Genomic DNA, 20,813 nt, shown 5'->3' on the forward strand with positions numbered 1-20,813 from the left:
AGGTTGTAGGTTCAATTCCCAGTCAGAGCACATGCCTAGGTTGCAGGCTCTGCCCAGGGTCAGGGTGCATACAAGAGACCAGAGGGATGTTTCTCTCCCTCTCTCCCTCCCCTCTCCTCTCTCTTAAAATCAGTGAGCACATCTTCCATTGAGGATAAACAAAAAATTAGAAAGCAGACAGACACTCAAAAATTCTTCTATTCCTTATAGTCAACAAAGAAAAATATCCCTTAATGTTCTATTCTAGAAAGTAAAGAGGGTTAGGTATTATTTTAGAGAGTTTCAAATGATCATGGAATTCCACTGTGGTCTTTTAGTAGATTGAAATTATGCTTTAAAATAACTTTCTTTTGGAACTGAAAGTAGAAGCTAGAAAGCTTCAACAGGGTCTGCTCCTAAATTACCTGACGCCCTTCTCCCCAGGCTCCCCGGGGCGAGAGGGCCTGCACTTACCGGGTGCTGAGAGGCACTCTTGCCACTTACTCAGCCCTTCCCTGGTGGCGCTACCCCCCAGGACTCAGCCTCTGCCCTGTAAGTTGGTTTCCCAGGCAATTCCTCCATTGCCAGCAGTTATTTTTGGTATTTACCCAAAGGTGTGCCTGAATTATTTTGCTGGACTGGGTTTTTTTTTGCCAGAGGGGAAGTTCCTGTGTGTGGTTATTGGTGTTCTTTTCAAAGTCAATAAATGACACATAAAGAAATGATGGGAGATGATTTGTGGCAGTTATGCCTGCAGGCAGCTGAGGCCCAGAAAAAAGGGAAGTTCACTGCACTATATCAGAGGGTTCTAGGTTTAGATTCTCTGGGCTGGGAAGGTTGGCGACTCCTCAGTGGTAGTTCTGAGATTACCTGAACAAGTAGTCTCCTGACACTGACCTGAGCTAAGGTTTTATGCTCTCCGTGCAAGGCCAGTCCTCACTGTGCTTCTGTTCACTTGGGAGTAGATTGCTTTGAATCTGTAAGAGGTGTAACATTTGGCTGGTGATAGTGTTGAGCACATTTTGCAGGTTATTTTGTTGTTTTGTTTTCCCGGTCCTATGTGTAGCAACAGATCGTTAGCTCTAAAACAACCACAGCCACTGGAAAATCGTGAAGATAACCAAAGTGGCTTGTGTGCTGGTCTGAAGATGGCTTTGATGCCTGCCTAGCTGTGGATTCACTGTGGGGAAATGCTGGGTTCTAGAGCTCTCCATTTCATCCACTGGCCCAAATGCATGGCCCCCGAAGATACTTGTGTGTTTGCCTGTCTTGTTTCTTAAGATTATTCTCAGGTGGGGAACTATGTACAGAAGCTATGCTTTTCCATTTTAATGTTTTCCTTCTGAGCCTTACAGTAAATTCTGGGGAAAGTGGGGGGCTGCATGCCAAGCTCCTCCAAAGCAGCATCACTGAAGGCAAGTTCATACTTACTCTAGATGGTCTTGCTGTTGGGCAGGGATATGCTGAATAACTTCATAAATCGTGTGGTGCAAATCTTGCCCCAAGGCACCATCAGAGGCTGGAACAGACCTATTGGGCACCTAGGAAAGGTGGCACATTAGAAAAATTAGAAGACTAGTGAATAGTATTTCCACTATTCTGCACAGTTGAAAACAACTGGAAATAGTTGAGTGGAAAATTAAAACTGTTTCTCTTCTCTACAATGTTCATTTCCTCTTTGCTACAGTTCCTACACTTACCCTACAGTGTTTAGTGTAGCAGCATAGCTGCAAGGTCAGAAGGGGAATAGTTGACAAAGCAATCACTTTTTTGTTCCTTTGAGAAAAAAGTTGGCAGTACTGTAAAGGAAATAGTAGAGAAAGAAAAGATGGCAACAGAGAAGATATCAGGACAGTTTAGAATCAGAGAGCGTATGTTATTGTCTTTTATATTACATCTCAATTGCCTTTTTTCACCATTGCCAATTATGTGTGCAAGTATGGTGGGAGAGCAAGACAAAAGCCTCATCACACTGCCAGTTAGCAAAGACGGTACCAACACGTATGGAACCCAGAGAGGGAGATGTGTTGACTTGAATGTAGTAATGGGCTCTAAAAACTAAAGGCTTGGAAAAATGTGGAAAATATAGTTGTGTACTTGTGTGTGGTAAAAACCAACATGTATTTCACTGAAACTGGAATTCATGTTTTGTTAACTCTTATTCCTTGTATTTAGTAGTATTTTCTTCCCGTGAACATTGCCTTCTAATTATTTAGCTCAAGTTTGGTTCCCCTCCTTATTCCAAACTCCCATTTTCCTCCTATTTCTGATCACTTTCTATCCTATATGTAGCTCCACCAGGGGATGGCTTGCTAGGTTCTCCTGGGGCACCTTAGCTTCATGTTTTCCTGGGAGCTACCTGTTTTTACTCTGTCTGCTAAAGCTGTCGTGGGCAGCCCTAGGAGATGCGATTTGTCCTATTATTTTTGTGCCAGGGAGATTTTGGTTTACAGTTTGTACTTGAAATCAACTCTTGATATTCTTTGGTGCAGAGGTGTTCTGGGGCTATGATAAAAGCAATCTATAGATGATAACTAACTCACCTAACCTAATATTAGAGCTGTTAAGCAGTCGTAAGTTTGTTCACTTCATGCCCCTGCATTCTGTCCAACTTCTGAAAGAGGTGCTGGGTGGACAGCGACGTGTATAGCAAGTACAGGGAGGAGGGGTATCTCATCTGTACCACAACTATGTGGGAAACGATTCTGATTTTTAAAACCCCAAAAGTTCATAATTCAATTTATTTCCCTTTTTTACTTCAACTTTCAGATCTTGGTTTATTATTATTTCTCCTTTTCTTTGCCAAGCCAGTGCATTTGCTGCTGATCTTCACACATAATTGCCGTTCTGGCTCCTCCTGCACATGTTCCCGTCTGAATCCTTCTCATCCTCCTCTTGCAGTTGTTGGTGTTGATTTCTCATTTCTTCCCAAAGCGCCTGGCACCCGTGGAAAACCCCAGCTGATTTCTTAGGAGTTTTCAGCTTTGAAGATGGGCATAGCTCCAAATTAAATTATTCTACTTATGACAAAAATAAGCTGGGCTTTTGATATGTAATCAAAGTACTAATTTCTCTGCCTCATGTTCTTTTTTAAAAATTGTTTATGCTATTACAGTTGTCCCAATTTCCCTCCTTCACCCCAGCCCCTGGCCTCCCTTTCCACAGTCAATCCCCACACTGTTGTTCATGTCCACGGGTGATGCATACGCATTCTTTGTCTAATCCCTACACCTTCTTTCAACCAGTCCCAACCTCCCCCCACATACAGCTTTCAGTCTATTCCTTGTTTCTGTGCCTCTCATTCTATTTTGCTCATTAGTTCATGTTGTTCCTTAGATTCTAGTTACATGTCGGATCACATGGTATTTGTTTTTTACTGTGTAGCTTATTTCTCTTAGCATAATAGTCTCCAGTTCCATCCATGCTGTTGCAAAAGGTAGGAATTACTTCTTTTTTCTGCTGCACAGTATTCCATTGTGTAAATGTACCACAGCTTCTTTATCTACTCATCTACTGATGCTTGCCTCATGTTCTTGAACATTGTAGCACTTCCAGCAAATGAGGTCCTCCCAAATAAAGTCTTCAAACTGAGTACTGACTAATCACAAGGCTAAATGTAAAGTTTCTCATGTATATCTCAATCTTTTCTAATGAATTCCTAGGAATAAAAAACTGTGCCTGATTTAAAATAATCTCCTGACTTCAAAAATTCTATTCCAAGTCTTACCAGCTCTTCCCTTTTCTGCTCTCCCATTTATTTAAAAGCCACACCTGCGAGGGGTGCTTTCTGCCACAGTGGGGAGCTGGTGTTCAGAATAACAGATCCACCAAACATTTGTTTTTGTCTTTTTGGTTGCATGAGTGAAGGCTGAGCCAATCCTGTCCGAGAGGGACTAAGGCATTGCAAAGCGTTTGCAATGCAGTCCTGCCTTTCAACTCTGATGATGTGGGTGCTGGCACTACTGACTCACCTTTAGGAGGATGAAAGCCAAACAGTCCCCCTCCATTACTCATGTGGTGTGTTTGAAATAAAATCTATGGCCAGGACACTTACTGGATGAACCTTACATTGATGGCATTCTCTGAACAAGTAAGGTAACCATCCCTAACAAGAGATAGTTTTAAAACACCCAGAAGCAAGTAGGCTGTGTGTGGCCCCTTCCTTAAGGGAGCTATCACAGAGGAATATGGAAGCTGAGAAAAGATTGGTTTTACACAAATCCGAGCTGAATAGCTCAGAGAAACATTCTGCATGTCTACAAAAGATCCCGTCTTTGCAGACTGAAAAAAAAAAAAAAAACTTCAACCATGTTAAATCTCCCCTCTCACATCTCATGTACTTTTAGGATAAAAATAAAGATGCGTGCCTGCATAACTCTGAGTTTACATGGTACCTTTCTTCTGAAGAGCAGAAGGTACCCTCAGGGGTGCAGGTGTGATCAGTTGTCTTTGCAATGTCCTTGAGAGATGTGAGGGGGAAATGCAGGGGGAGTGAGGAACGGAGTTCAGTGGAGGGCTGCAGTCACTGAAGTGATGCGGACATTTAAACCAGCGTGTCCTCATTCCCTCTGTCTTCAGTTCCCCTGACCTTCTACTTGGTTCTCTCTTCACTGAGCTTACCAGGCAAAGCACGTTTATGGACTAGTATAACCTCCTTATTCATGTTAGCCTTATTTATGAAGTCTAAGCAAGATCCAGCAATGCCATTCAGAGTGAGTAAATGCTGCTGATGGTAATGCAGCCACTTGACCACACTGCCCATGTGCTTAAACGAGGGTCCCTTCCACCTCTGGTGAAGCAGAGTGCTACTTCTTCGCTAATCAGCCGCTGGGGAAACCGACCCTGGGAACACCAGAGGCATCCGGAAAAGCAACGAATTCGTATATTCCAAAGTCATCCAAAGCATCTTCATGGCCTGAAATGGAAAATGAATACGACATATAAACCAAATGCCTCAGCTTCTTATCATTGTTTTCAAGCATTTGCAAAACTTATCTTCATTGTCCTCTTCAGCAGTATGTATAAAGCCAATGTAACACTCCCTCATTCCCTGTACTCACACTGCTTCTGCACAGTGTCGGACATCACTCCTTCTGAAGCTGAGAATTGAAACTGAATCGGGACAATCATTCTTAGAGCCTGATGTGGGAGCAGTGTATTAAATATTCAGATAAATATACGTGGCCTGGCTTGTCCTCTGTAACTGTCAGATACCAGAGATTTGTAACCATCAAGGCTTCAGCCTGCTGTGCCCGGCTAGACCGAACAGGGCCCACCAGGACTAGTGAGAATGAATAACTAACTACAGCTGCCCGTACCTACAAAATGCAAGACAGTACAATGTCAAGGTCACTAAACTCTCGTCTGAAAGATGACAGGAGTGAGGTGCTTAGGAGGAACCAGATGGTCTCCCTGGGGCTTTTCCCAGCTCCGACTAGATAAGAGGAAGGAGTCCTATATTTGCCAAGCGTCCAGGCATCATATCAGGCACTCCACCCACATCATGTATTTAGTGCCCATAGCAACCCTGAGGGGAAGTTAATATCTTTATTACATAGATGAGGAAGTTGAGGTCAAGAAGAATAATTTCCCCAAGGTGACACTGGGGGAAAGTTGTACATATGGGACTAAAGCCCAGCTCCTTGTGACTCCAAGTCCCATCGTTAACTTGTAACAACTCAGTAGGCAGTCAGTAGGGATGGCAGTGAGGAGTGTTCTGGGGACAAAGAAGCAGCAAAACTGTCAGGCTGCCAGCATCGTGTCTGCCTTTGGACTGAACAAAGTGAGGGAACCCTGGGCATTTTCAAAACAATGATGGATCAGTGGAATAGGATTCAGCAGAACTCAGTGATGGTGGGCAAATGGCTTCATCTCCCTGAGCCTTAGTTCTCTTGCCTCTAAAGTGGAGCTCAGTGCCTTTCACCATTTCTACAGCCTTGGGTGACTTACATAAAGGCCTGGGGTAGCACTTTGTAAAGTCAAGGCACTATTCAAAGGTAAGGGATTTTAGTATTCTATCAACATTAGCTTATGTGGATTCTATTGCACCAATATTCCATTATATAGAATACTTAATATCAAAAATATAATATATAAGTTCATGTACATTACATTGATAATAGCCCCTTTCAGCCATTACCTGAAAATGTTCGTGCTTTTCTGTATTCTGTTTCTGGCCTAAAAGACAAATTGGCATGTCTGTGTCAGTCTTAACAATTGAGGAAAATATGTTTAGGAAAAAAATTATTTTCATAGAAACATATACATTACCTGCCTTCCAGCTTCTGTCTGATAACTAAAATCAAGAAAAAGAAACAGTAAATACTTTATAGTATATGTATAAAGCCATTTAATTTTTTTCTAATTTTAACCTACCTTTGGAGGGTTGATATTTTTTCCATAGGAGAAGAAAACACATGGATAGAATCAAAAAGAGTGATATTCCGGTTATGCTCGCTAGAGGGGGCAATGATTGCCCTTTTTGTGCAAGCTTCTCCAGTCCTAAGTGAAAGGACAAACACAGGTTGAATATTTTTATTGCCATATAATTCAACTTGTTCACACTTTATTTTAAATGAGACACCACTGGAAATATATTTATGAGAGAGAATATGAATGAGGTGAAATGAAAGGAATGAACTTATTTTAGAGCCCACAGTAGACTCTCTGAGATCATCCGCGATTGGACCGTGTTGGTGAGCTGCCCCGGGGCACACTGATATGTTGTTATAGATACAGCAGATAGTTCATGTCACACTCTTCTCCTTCTTCTTCCTGCCCCCCTCCTGCTCCTCCTCCTCTTCTTCCTTCTAATGTCATACCCTTCAGCAGTGTTTGCCCCCATTTAACATGGATCTGTTTAATCTTACTGTATCCAACAACCCCAGACGCTCGGTTATTCCCTCTTGCCTGCCATCTCACTCTTTGAGTATAATCCAGGTGTGCGAATGTTCTCTAGGGAGGTGCTGGATAATTAAAGGTGTGAAAAGGGAGGTATTTATTTTCAATACACTTTACTAATTTTTGAACAATAAGGAAATTTCATTCTTACAATAGAATGTGTGTATGATTGTTAAAATATTTAAAGTCCCGTGTTGTGACTAAAATTCCCTTTGTTTTGCAAGCTATTCCTGTATTTATCAGTATTCCTGTATAAAACGTAGTGTAATACCCCTGGCTGATGTAGCTCAGTGGATTGAGTGTGGGCCTGCGAACCAAACAACCACGGTTCGATTCCCAGTCAGGGCACATGCCTGGGTTGCAGGTCAGTTCCCAGCAGGGGACACATGAAAGGCAACCATACATTGATATTTCTCTCCCTCTCTCCTTCCCTCCTCCTCTAAAGGTAAAGAAATAAAATCTTAAAAAACACATAGTGTAATATCTGAGTACTTACTTACAATATATCAGGCTCTGTTCTAAGAGTACATGATACATATTCACTCACTAGATGTTCACAATAATCTTATTAGGGAGCTATTATTATTATCCCCTCTTACAGATGAGGAAACTGAGGCTTGCCCTGAGTAGTTCAGGTAGTAAGTGGCAGAGTCCAGGGGGACCCCATCTGTCAAACCTGTTGACATGTTGTGCTGCCTCACTTGGATGTCATTTTAACACAACTTAGTTCCAGACCATAATATGTTTGGTCATAGAGTTACTGTAATCTATAAAGTGGGAAGCAGTTTAGCCTCCAGCCCATGGGAGTAACAGGTCCCTCTCACTTTATCATGGGAATCAGGTATCCATGCGGAAATGAATCAGGAGGTTGCCCATCTCGCTCCATCCTAATGTGGGAGTGACAGTTGTGGCACCTCACTTCTGCTCTGCAGCGGTGCTGGGAACAGCCTGGAGATCGTGGTGTGGTGAAGGCATAGTGGCCATTTGGCTCAGCAATAAATATCCGGCCTGCACTCCATCATCTCTCACTGTGGAACCTCTGCTGGGGGCTCCAGCAGCTGAGATGTGGAAGAAACCTTAATCTTTCCCTTCTTTCCCCGTGGGTCTGTGTGCACTCCCGTGGCTTCCCACTTAAACACCGTCATTCTTCATCTTCCAGAATCTTTTTGGAATACAGTATAGATCATATATATATAACTCCATTAAAAGGTCATGGAAATCAATCTGTCTCTTCTAATGTTCCTGTATGATGCCATTCACATATTCCTTTAAAGTCTTTAAGAGTTAAGCAGGTTGTTCTTCATTATTAAAAGTCTTTACCATCTCAGATGAGAAGTTTGTAAATTTCTGATATGAATTCAAGGAATTGTGTCCCAGCTTTTTTCTATTAAAATGTTCTTTTTATGGGATTGTAATACCTGTGTAATATTTTTGCCTTTAAACAGATTTTATTTTTAAGTATACTTTATTAATTATGCTGTTATAGTTGTCACGATTTTTCCCTTTTGCACCCCCCCACCCCATACCTTCCTTCCCTTCAGCCCCCCCACCCCCTTAGTTCATGTCCATGGGTTGTGCATGCAAGTTTTTTGGCTTCTCCTTTCCCTATACTATTATTAACACCCCCCTGTCTATTTTTAAGCAGATTTTAAGTTAAACTCTCTTTAGCTCTGGGTGGAAGAAATAAATGCAGGGTGGTTTAATATGAACTCGAATGGCAATTTATCATTTCTACATGCAGTCTAGAGCCTCACAAAACTTATTAGGATTATTTTTCCTCGTTTTCTCCTTGTTAATCATTTGTAGAACAGCTTATATTCTCCCATTGTTAGAAAGCTGACCTTTTAGTCTGGAACTACGTTAGCACTTGGGTGATGGCCTTGAGAAGTCTCAGCCTTTCTCCGGGCCATGTGCTCGGGCTTCACAGTGTGTCCTGTCCAAAGCGCTAGACAACTGCGCGTGAGCCGCTCGACTCTGCGGGTCTGGATTTCCACAGTAGTAGAATGGAGGTTAGTGTGATTGAGTTTCAAGTTCTCTGTTGCTCTGCTATTGTATGATTGGGGGCAGCCAGAGAGTCTGGCATAAAGTTTAGTATGTAAATAGGATACTATATCCATTTGCATGCTAATTACTGAGTCTTGAAATAGTCGCGTGCATATATATATATATATATATATATATACAAAAGTTATCATTTAAAAAATACTTTATTTATTTATTTATTTTTAGAGAGAGGGGAAGGGACGAAGACAGAAACATCAATGTGTGGTTGCCTCTCACACAACCCCTACTGGGGACCTGGTCTGCAATCCAGGCATGTGCCCTGACTGGGACTTGAACCTGTCACTCTTTGGTTCACAGGTCCATGCTCAATCCACTGAGCCACACCAGCCAAGCTGATAAAAGTTATAATTTTACTGGTATAAAGGATGTGTAGCACAAAATTTAGAAATAATAATAAAATGTCGATACTCTTTATTTTTTATTCCCTATATAGCTAATTGATTCTCACTGGATGCTTTTGTTGAGCATTATGTATGTATAAAACCAAATGTATTGCAATTCATTTCCCCCACTTATTTAGTATAGGTGTGTCATATTAATAATAATAAAAATAATAAGAAAAAATAAAGCACCATTTCTAGGCACAGCTAAAGAAATAGTCTTAGAGAAACTAAAGTATTTGCTACAGTCAGTAAGTCCTAGAACTGAGACTGGAACATGGCGGGGTGGTGGTGTTTGTTTTTATTTTTCGACTGCAAGTTCAGTTTTTTCCTGCTAATCTGTGGTTAAAGAATGGTTCTAGAATTGGCAGGTAGTCTCCTACATAGTTTCCCTTTAACCTTTTCTAACACCAGACTTGGTGTGCTTTAACTGTCTTCTTGATGGCAAGACTGCTTTCACCAAAATGTAACTCCTGACTCCTCAAGAAAGTATCCAGTGTTAATTTGTTCTAGTCAAGTTTCTGCAATACACTTTACCTGGAGAAACACTGCAGAAAAACATTTTAGTTTAGTCTCAGCTCTTTTTGCCTCTTGTAAACATGAAAATATGCTAATAGTTATTAGGTCACAGTACTTCCCATTCTAATGGTACAGTTACACTCTGGCATATGTCAACTCTTTGCCAGGTGCCTCCAAGATTCTGAGGCCTGGTAGTAGGTTTAACATACAATGACATTTAATGAATGGTTATCTTTCAGTAGATAAGACACATCTCCATTTTAAACTTTTTTCCACCTTTGATATATCTGTGTTAAAATGACCAAATTTCCACATTCTGTCCTACAGAGAATCCATCTATTTCCTTTTCCGTTGTTTCCTTATTTCTTTAGACTCCTTTCCATTGTCCTCTTGCCTCTCTTCCCCTTGGCCTCTGTTTGCCCTACATCAGAGAACCACCCTGTGGGGACCAGCGCCTGTCAGTCCAAATCCTTGGCTGTGGCAAAGGCCTGGCATCCTTGCCCTGGAGACAAGAAATAGAGCTAGTCCTTTCCTCAGAACAAATGAGCTTTCCCACTGGGCTCCCTTCTCCTTGAGCGCATCCTGGCTCTCTGCTCCTAACACTGCTTCATTCTGTCTTCGAACATACAAGATTTACCAGGTCCAGCATTTGGAATTTGATCCCTTTCACAAAGTAAAAAGTGCCAAACATGTCAATCAATGATCAAGTCAAGGGGCATAGTTGCTGTGGTCTCAGTTGTTGGTAAGTGTGTTTAGGAGAGATATACTTCCAGAAGCACAACTTGAAAATAAGACAGCAGGGAAATTCAGACCCAGCTGCCACAGAGAATGTCCAGCGACCCTGGCTGTAGCTTGGGACACTTCTAGGAGCTTCAGTTTTTCTCCTTTTAAAGAGGTTTCTACTTTTCAGGACATAGCATGCCATTCTCCCCATTATTTAAACATGATCGACTCATTTACCAAAGCCTTAGTGCAAATGCCATTTGCTCCCTCCTTAGGCAAACAAATAAAATGAAATAACATATTAAGTGCAAATATGGGCAAGAGGTGTGGTGTCCATGGTCTCGCCACCCGGCTGTTGGAGACACTGAGCCTAAAACAGGACGGCCATATGCTACTAGTGAGCATGCCTATTTCTGGGTCAGAATGGAGTGCTAAGCTCGCTCCCATCCAGTGTATTCATTAATCATGGCAGCTGGTTCACGTCCCCGCAGAAACGGAGGTGCCATGTTGAGGGATGTGCTATTTTCACACTCCACCATGGCCCCCCCCGACAGCACAGTTGTTCTGTGCTAGATGCTGATGGCAGTGCCACCTAAGTTCTCAGGGTCTGGGTGTCAGGGATGTAGTTCTATCCCAGTCGTTTTCTCCTGTGGCCCAAAGTGCAACACAGCTCCTGGACTCCTTAACCTGAGAAACCCCTGGGCGGATGGAAGAAATGAGTACATTTATTTTCCGGCCTTGGGTCATTTTGCTATTCTCTCCTTTTACTTTGTTTATGCTATATGGAAATACATTGATATTAGGTAGGAAAAAAAGGTATGCAATATAAATCAATATTAAAAATGATAGATTTGTCAGGATCACTTACAAATTTAAAACATTTGTAGTATGTCTAAATATCAAACAGTAGCCACATGGACCTTGGGAACTCTAATAATTTGAATATCTTCATTAAATGTGAACATTTAATGCTAATCATTTTTGTTATATGTGTATATGTACACACACATACACAGTTTGGCACAACAGTGATTCAGACCCATTAAAATTGGTAAGTGGGAACACCTGCATTCAAGGAAGTCCTTAACTTGGGTAACAAAATTATGTTTTTTTTAAAAATAAGAATTCTAACTTATTATTTTTATTTCTATTCTTAAGACTTATACTCTAGATATTATTTCTAGTTACAGATATTTTATAATTTTTCATTGACATGAATGTATATACACGCCATGGACAAACCAGAGTACCTCTTTGTAGATAGCATAAAATTGGTTAAGGTGAGGAGAAAATACATTTATCTTGTATATGTGATATATCTTTTAGGAAGACCACAGTCTTATTAATATTCTTAATCCAAAGTAGTTTATATAGTGGTTAAAAACAAGGGCTTTGAATTTGGATATTATTTTATTACTTATTAACTATGTGACCTCAACCATTGCCCTGTGTTCTTTAGCATATCTCCACTGAGCTACAGAAAGATCAAGCAATATCTCAGATTAGATGTGAATCATAGCCCACAGTGGTGGAAGGCACCGTCTTGTACAGGCAGGAAAATATAGAGATAATTGTGACATTCTCCAGCCTTCCTCTCCCCAACTGAAAGTCCCCAATAGAACGTTTGATTATTTTCTGACCTTGTTATTCTCTTCTATATTGGTGACCTGAGAGTCATCTTTGCCTCCTTTTTCCTTTGCCCTCAACATCTTATTACTGAGACTTTTTGGTTGCCCATATTCTCTGCCTCATTAAAAATAAAGAGATTCATCTATTTCTTATAAATTGATTCTGGTGACACCAAATACAGGTTGGTTCCAAAAATATCTCAAAGGCAGGTATGTTACCCCTCAAAATTATTTCAAATTCTCCACAGATTTTAATACAGATGGCTCATCAGAGTGGCCAGTAAGGGTTCAATTGGCAGTTACAAGCAATGTTCTTTTTTTTTTTTTTTTTACTGTAGGTTGGTATACACTTACTGGTAACTGCATTGCAAAGGTTCATTCACTTGGAAAACTTAAAAAAAGAAAATACTTAAAAAAGCACATCAGTATTACTCATTTTCTTTGCCATGTGTTGCTGTTTTAAAGTTCTATGGACGTCTGAGGGTTGAATATAGCTCTAAAAACCACAGAGGTCACTAATGTTGACAACCCTGAATCCCTCTGAAAAGTAAGCACCTGCTCTTCTTATTTACTGTAATAACAAGTGCCTGGTCTTTGTACAGGTCAAACAGGTTTTTTAGAATTTGCAAAAGGCAGTCATTTGATATTAAGACTGTAGCTGTCTCTGAACCTTAGTAATAAGACCTTAACCAAATATTGGGGGCTTCTGATCTTATGAAAATACCTTGGCTGAATATTAACGGTGAAAGGTTAGGCAGTGGGAAAGGCAGTGTACACTTACATATTCTAACCATGTTTTCACTTGCAATAAGCATGAAGAGAAAGTCTAAGATGACATCCAGATTACCGATGAACTATTTTATACACTTAATTATGGTTTGCTTCAAAATCAAGTTTTGGTTACCCACTGAGGTAAAAAAGCTGGTTAAGCCTATTAAAATCCAAGAAAATAGAAAGCAAAAGGTACACTTTAGCTGCTAACATGAGTACAACCCAAATTGGCTCAACGAGCATCTTGTAAGCAGGAATTATTTCTTCAAATGGCATTCTCTAGGCCTATCCAAGTGTTCAGCCCATGATAGGTGCTAAATAATGAATGAACAAGTGCCTGATTTATATCATCCTGTGTACATACAAGCAGTGAGAACATTAAGGGAACTATATTACCTGCTATCCAAAAGAAACATAATTCAGGTAAAAATTCTGGAGCTACATTGTCCAATATGGTAGCCACCAGATACACATTACTATTTACATTTAAATTAAAATTAATAAAGATGCAATAAAATAAAACTTCAGTTCCTTGCTTGTATAACCATATTTTAAGTATTTAAAAGCAAAAGGGGGCCAGTGTCTACCTTATTAGTTAGTATAGATATTAAACACTTACTTTATTGCAGAAAGTTCTACTGGATAGTATTCTGCTGCAGAGTATGGTATTTTCTTCATATAAAAAAAAACTCCAAATCTCACCATGCCAGTATATAAGTTCCAGTATACTCAGACAGTTTTGCAATTATGAATACCTCAACTTTAAAGAATCCAGGGCATACCCCATTCACTATGTATTTCTTTATCAATGTGTAGGTTGTCATAGTCTTATAATACTTAATAGCTCTTTAAGAGATTTTTAATAAATTCAAAAGGCAATAGAAAGAGAAAAATACAGCCAACAAGTGGTTGTCACACACATACAGTATAAATATTCAGATTCTCAGATCCTAGCCACAAGATCCTGATTCAATAACTCTGTGGTATCTTAATGAAAATAGAGTATCTGACCACCCTGGGTGATTGTGATGCACATACCCTGGGTGAGTTTGAAAAATGTAGCCTATAAATTACAAAGATTATATTCTTGCTTCATTTATTCAACAGAATGTATTGGCTCTCTCTGTGTTATAGGCATTATTCTAGGCACCACAGCTACAAAGACAGAAAGAGAAAGTATTAATGATTGTTCCTCTTGCAAAGTTGGTCTTCCAATCATAGCTTCCCTGAACACAGCTGCCTGCCCCAACCTGCTCCCAGGTGTCCCCACGTGGAATGTGGCTTCTTTGTCTGCAAAGGTAAGTCTGGGAAGGACTTAATGGTAGGAGTAGAAGTAGTGGTAGTAAAGGAAGAAATGAAAGGAGAAGAAGGTGGAAGTGGTAGAGCTGGAAGAGGAGGAGGCGGAACAGGAGTGGGAAAGAGAGAAGGAGGGAAAAGAAAAGAAAGAAACAAGAAAGAAGGAGAGAAGAGACTGGGTTTGAGAGACAGGAAGGAAAAAGAATGTGTAAACTTGGTGACTGTATGTTGGGCAGGGCAATAGGCAAGGGAAGAGTCTGAGCTGGCTTTTATATTTCTGGCTCAGGTTGGTAGATAGCAAGACCATTCTTTTAATCATGGAATACAGAAAGAATAGTAATTTGAGGGGAAGGAAATGGTTAGTTTTGTGGACTTGTGCCCTGCCTCTGGTACTTCAAGGTGAAGACATCTAGAAGGCAACTGGGTTTTAAAGCTTTACGGGTGGAGACTTGGGATGCACCGATGTTGAATGAAACCATAGAAGTGAATGAAATCATACAAGGGAATAAAATCATATGACAGAAAGAGAAGAGTAGGCTCAAAAGGATAGGAATTTGGTAGACATAACTATTTTAGACAGTGATCCTTAACCTTTTGTGGTTTCATAAACTTTGTGAAAAATCAGATGATTTCTAGAGAAAGTCAGATATCACAGACTTAACAAATTTCCAGGATCTGCTTTGAGACCTTCTGCAGATTTCAGGTGTTTACATTATGAAAGAGGAAGGGAAGCCCATGAAAGGTAGTGAGAAGGGGAGTCAACTAGTAGGAAAACCAGATTATTAACTCATGGAAATTTATTCATCTGACCTAATGCAACACTAGATAGAAGCCCGCCTCTGTTGAATTCCTGTTTGTTTGTAAAATCCAGAAAGCAAGAATGCATATTTAAGAGTACACAGTGACAGACCTAGGTAGGCCTAGCAGAAATGGGGAATCACCAGGCGGGAAGCTGTACCATGGGAAACTTCAGCCTCGGAAACTGCCTGCCCAACACTACCCAGGACAAACAGATGCTCAGCTGAGAATGAGGTCTGGGGCCTGCCTACCGACATAACAGGATGCAGCTTTAACTTGAGCCTGGCAAGGTGTATCAAGAAGAATGGTCAGCAGAAAGGCACCCAGCAACCAGCTCTAGCCTATCAGACTCTAACACCCCAACCAATTACCCTTTGCGGGTTTATGTGCTTAAAAACCTTGCCCTAAGAGCAACCCAGTGAGTCTTAACCTCCTTTGGTTGGCTCCCCAGCCTCCATGGGTTGGCTCCACTTTTTGTCCTGTTCCCTGCTAATAAACCCTTCTCCTTAGCTTGCTGCATCTGTCTTATTTCTTGAGCAACTCTGACCTAATGCATAATTTATTGAATTCTCTTTTCTCAGTCCCTTGGTTAGCAATTAGAGTCCTTTTCCATTCTGTTTTGGGTTTTCTTTCTTTTATAGGGGCCACGTCTTAGTTAACTCAGGAAAGAGAATTTCTTATAGTATATTGACAATCCCACAATGATATTCTCTTCCACGTAGTTATCAGATCGGGGTGGAGTGCAGCCAGCATGCATTTGAGTCTCACGGGGATCCCTGCCTTTGACGTCACACTCACCTACAGAAGTGATGATGACTGTGAAACCAGTTTCATCCTGCCTGCCAGTCACGTTGTTGTAAGCATAGCACACATAGTCCGTCGTCTTCTGGGCCACCTTCTCAGACGCGACTTCCAGGCGAGGCCCCTGCTTGATGACGTAGGTCACATTGTCAGTCCTCTGGATCCAGGAATAGGTGTTGGGAGGGTAGGAATCGGCAGAGCAATCAAACAAGATGGCTTCTCCAATGTCAACAGTAAATACTGCTCCTACTTTTAGGCCTTTGTCAGAATTAACTCGAAGTCCATAAGGTCCATCTGCATTAGTTGAAAAAAATAAAGGGGTAACATAAATAATCATGACATAGTTTAAAAGTTTGGAAGAGCTTAGCAGCGTTTTATTTTCTATGAAATTCTTCATGTTAAACGTGGACAAATAGATCTTCATTTAGACTCTAAATAAATGATAAGGACCTAAAAATGTTTTATTCTGATATCCATGGAAATAATAGTTATTCGAGATGTGACTGAACTTATTTGAAATAATGAAGGCCTTGGTACTTAGCATATACAATTTATAGACACTGTTGTCATAACCATGGTGCTAAGCTTTTGAGAAATATATTCATAAATATGCAATGTTGTTAGACAAATCCAATCTTTCTGAAACAGTAATTGCATTTAAAAGTATTTTAAAAATAGATTATGGCCACTATTTTCTCCTTGACAGTCACTCTTTCAGTATTGTGGTTTTCTCTCAGTGCTAGGCAGAATATATCATGAAAATATAAAATACAGAGTTTCTTATGGAACACATGAAACAAGGAGTATTTTACAGGTGCATGTTTCATGACATTTTAACAGTTAACAAATGTTTAAAATTCCTCTCCACAAGCTAAGCCTAGAATTCCATTTGGAAAAAAATACATCTTTATTATCATTAACAAATATTCATTGATCATCAATAAATCACTTAATCATTTCCTCACACTACAATATTTCTGTAGCATGTTGCTATTTCTGTAGCATCAGATTGCCTGCAGATGAAGATACATTTTCCACTGCTTTCTTCAGAGCGTAAAGAGAGGGATTAAAAGAATATTCCCCAGTTAGATAGGTTTTTCTCATTTAATCTAAATCCTGGCTAGTATTGTAAACACTTTGAGTTTTAGACGTGATAATGCTCATTTTTCAGCTGACCACACCAATAGGTATTGGATATTTGCCATCTGAAGTCACCTTACTTATATAAACAACTACATTTAATCTTCAAAGCAGGCATATGATGTAGATCTTATTTTTTCCATTATAAGATGAAAAAAGAGATATTTAAAGGATTAATTTTGCCTTGGTAACATAGTTATTTTATAGCATAGCTGGGACTTTAAAATACATGCATTTAATCATTCATATTACCTCCCTAAAATGCTAAGTGATATAACTTTCTATATCACAATAGTGTTTCATCTAATACTATTAGTTCTACAATAAATTATTGTCTAATTAGATATCAGTTGTGTGCTCAGTTAATCAATTAATCAGAAGTCATTTAAACTTTTAGGGTCTCATTTTTCTCACCTTTACTATAAAAAGTTTGGCTAGATGACTGGCTGTTAAAGTTCTTTTCACCTTTGAGACACCATGATTCACACAATGCTAAAGCTATTTTGGATACTGGAGAGCCAGCCTTAAAGGTACAGATTCCCAGAGTAGTTTTCTATTATATCAGCATTTTTTGACCAATCTACCATTGGGGAAACAAACTTCCTGAGACATAACAGAAACAGAATGCAAAAAATGAATTACATTTAGCTAGGGAACATACACTTTACACATACTTGCTTTCTTTTTTTTTTTTTTGCTTTGATTTATTTTTCTTTCTTTTAAATTTTATTTATTTTATTGATTATGCCATTACAGTTCTATTTCCCCCCTTCATTCCCCTCCACCCTGCACACCCCTCCCCCATTCCCCCCTTTAGTTTATGACCACGTGTCTCAAGTTCGTTAGATTCTATATTTCCCCTACTATTCTTGCCCTGCCCCCTATCTATTTTCTACCTACTGTCTGTGCTACTTATTTTCTGTACCTTCTTCCCCCTTCTCCTTCTCCCACTCCCCTGTTGCTAACCCTCCATGTGATCTTCATTTCTATGGTTCTGCTCCTGATCTAGCTGTCCTCTTAGATTGCTTTTGTTTTAGGTGTGGTTGTTAATAACTGTGAGTTTGCTGTCCTTTCACTGTTCATCTTTTTTATCTTCTTTTTCTTAGGTAAGTCCCTTTAACATTTCATATAATAAGGGCTTGGTGATGATGAACTCCTTGAACTTGATCTTATCTGAGAAGCACTTTATCTGTCCTTCCATTCTAAATGACAGCTTTGCTGGATAGAGCAATCTTGGTTGTAGGTCTTTGGTTTTCATGACTTGGAATACCTCTTTCCAGCCCCTTCTTGCCTGTAAGGTCTCTTTTGAAAAATCAGCTGACAGTCTGATGGAAACTCCTTTGTAGGTGACTGTCCCCTTATCTCTTGCTGCTTCTAGGATTCTCTCCTTCATTTTAATCTTGGCTAATATAATGATGATGTGCCTTGGTGTGTTCCTTCTTGGGTCCAACTTCTTTGGGACTCTCTGAGCTTCCTGGATTTCCTGGAAGTCTATTTCCTTTGCCAGAATGGGGAAGTTCTCCTATATTATTTGTTCAAATAAGGTTTCCACTTGTGGCTGTTCCTCTTCCCCTTCTGGTACCCCTATAATTCACATGTTGGAGCATTTAAAGATGTCCTGAAGGTTCCTAAGCCTCTCCTCATTTTTTTGAATTCTTGTTTCTTCATCCTTTTCTATTTGGTCATTTTTTTCTTCCTTCTGGTCCAATTGATTTGAGCCCCAGTTTCCTTTCCATCACTATTGCTTTTCTGTGCATTTCCCTTCATTTCAATTAGTTTAGCCTTCATATGTTCCTCTAATTTGTGACTAAAATCAACCAGTTCTGTGAGCATCCTGATCACCAGTGTTTTGAACTGTGCTTCTGATAGGTTGGCAATTTCTTATTCACTTAGATTTATCGGCTCTAGGGCTCTGAAGTTCTTCTTGAGCCATGTTTTGATCTGTTCACACCTGTTACATATGAAGAGAGGAGCCTTAGGTGTTCACCAGGGCAGGGCCACCCAGGTTTCCTGGTTTGTGACACTGTATGTGGGGGCGGGGTCAGAGAGGGAGCAGTAGCAGTCCCCTCTGCTCCTTCCTGCTGCTGGGGCCAGTGCGGTCTGTCTCACTGCTCACTCCTTTGCTGGTTTATCTGTGCACAAGTGTGTGACCGCGGTCAGCCAGCCGCCTTGCACCTTCACTGGGTCTGCCTGTCGCTACCCCACACCTGGGATTCACCCTTGGCTACCTGGATTGGGGGATCTTTTTGCCCGACCTGCTTCACTGCTGGCTCCGCCCCTCTTACCAGTCTAGCTGAGTGGTTCATTGTTGTTGGACTCCCATATTGTTCAATTTTCTGTGGTTTGGCTGAGTTTATTGTTGCTAAAACTTTGTTGTTTTTAGATTTGGTTGTGCAAGAAGGCAACGTGTTTCCACCTATGCCTCCATCTTGGCGGAAGTCTGACATACTTGCTTTCTAAAGACACACAGACATCGGAAAGAAAGCTGTAAATTAATGTGTATATATGAGATGAGCCTGCCTTCAGAAAGCAAAGGTAGAGGTTTGGAGAAACCAAGAACTGGAACTGGAGCACTGAAGTGACGAGAAATCCATGTCCCTTTCCTGTGACTACACTGGAGCCCTGTCATACTGTTCTCTCATTTCAGGCTGTGAGACGGTCTCAGGGCACACCACTGTTACAGAACTGTGTACAGTTCTAAGGGAACCAGTGCAGCGGCATGGTCCCTTCAAGCTGTCATCACGGATAGAACATTAGGGAAATAGAGGCCACCAGCTGGTGGGCACTGGTTCTGGTTCACACAGTATAGTGGGAGGGGTCAACAGGTGTTTGGAACAACAAGGCACCCAAGCCTGTGCGTGAAGTCTGAGCACAGAGTGAGGTCGATAAAGAAGAGAAATGCGGTCATAAAAATACAGCCATTCAGTTTAAGCCTCCACCTTCCCTCTGGTTTCAGCATTTATAGACAGTGACTATAAAAATAAATTGCCTGATAATTTAACAAACATAAAAATGAGTAATACCCTGTGCTGACATTACTCAAAGCTTTTTTTTTCTCATTTGGAATTGACTTAGGACCTTGCAACATAATAGAATATTCTCAAAAATAGTAATTCTCCCATTTTGCAAGATGGGTTTGATTTGTAGAGAAAGCCCACGGCCATTTAGAGAGAAGGCTGGTGAATAGCATTGATCATGTAATTTAATAACATCACTCCAGTTTAAAACAAAACATGCTTATAAACAGAAGAATCTGATGATTTTACCTCATTTCCCCTACACTCATGTTTATTTTGATTTTGCCATTTCCCCATTTGTCCTGTGTTGTGACTGGCATCATCTTTTGCCCTCTGTCTGTCTGAACTACATGCTAGATCTGGCTCTTCAGGGTCAACCTCAAATACCCCAAACTCCCCCAGGTCCCCACAAACACTGCTCGCAGTTCTTAGAACCTAACACCTGAAGCATTTCAGTTGCTTGCCTCTGATATGATTTCTTAAAATGTAACCTATTTTATTTAATTATATAAGACAAATATGTTCATTGCAGAAAATCCTAAAATTCAGAGAAACACAAAGATGAAAACTCATTTGTAATTTCACCATTCAGACAATGAGTATCCATATTTCACTGTATGATCTTCAATTGATCTTTCTTCCATTCTCCCTCTCTACCTTCTGTCCCTCCCTTCCTCCTTCCCTTTTTCTTCTTTTCTCCCATATAGATCTATCATTGTTCTATCTTTTGCACTCTACACATTGCTTATAAACTGTTTTCTTAATACACTATGACTTTATTTGCATTTTATGAGCAC

General features: G+C 40.3%; 1 protein-coding gene across 1 annotated transcript in view; it reads right to left on the minus strand.

Moving 5' to 3' along the window:
* Window positions 1–1,406: 1,406 nt before the first annotated feature.
* Window positions 1,407–20,813, minus strand: part of HEPACAM2 (HEPACAM family member 2) — a 37,232-nt gene continuing 17,825 nt past the window's right edge. The window contains exons 4-9 of the mRNA XM_037163007.2: window positions 15,857–16,153; window positions 6,355–6,480; window positions 6,250–6,274; window positions 6,119–6,156; window positions 4,821–4,894; window positions 1,407–1,520 (exon numbers count right to left, since the gene is read on the minus strand). Of these exons, the coding sequence (XP_037018902.2) occupies window positions 1,407–1,520; window positions 4,821–4,894; window positions 6,119–6,156; window positions 6,250–6,274; window positions 6,355–6,480; window positions 15,857–16,153 (674 nt within the window). The remainder of the gene's footprint in view (window positions 1,521–4,820; window positions 4,895–6,118; window positions 6,157–6,249; window positions 6,275–6,354; window positions 6,481–15,856; window positions 16,154–20,813) is intronic.

This window comes from Artibeus jamaicensis, unplaced genomic scaffold (assembly GCF_021234435.1).
Source record: "Artibeus jamaicensis isolate MK-2021 breed Jamaican fruit bat unplaced genomic scaffold, CSHL_Jam_final contig_923, whole genome shotgun sequence".
In the NCBI taxonomy this organism is placed as follows: domain Eukaryota; kingdom Metazoa; phylum Chordata; class Mammalia; order Chiroptera; family Phyllostomidae; genus Artibeus; species Artibeus jamaicensis.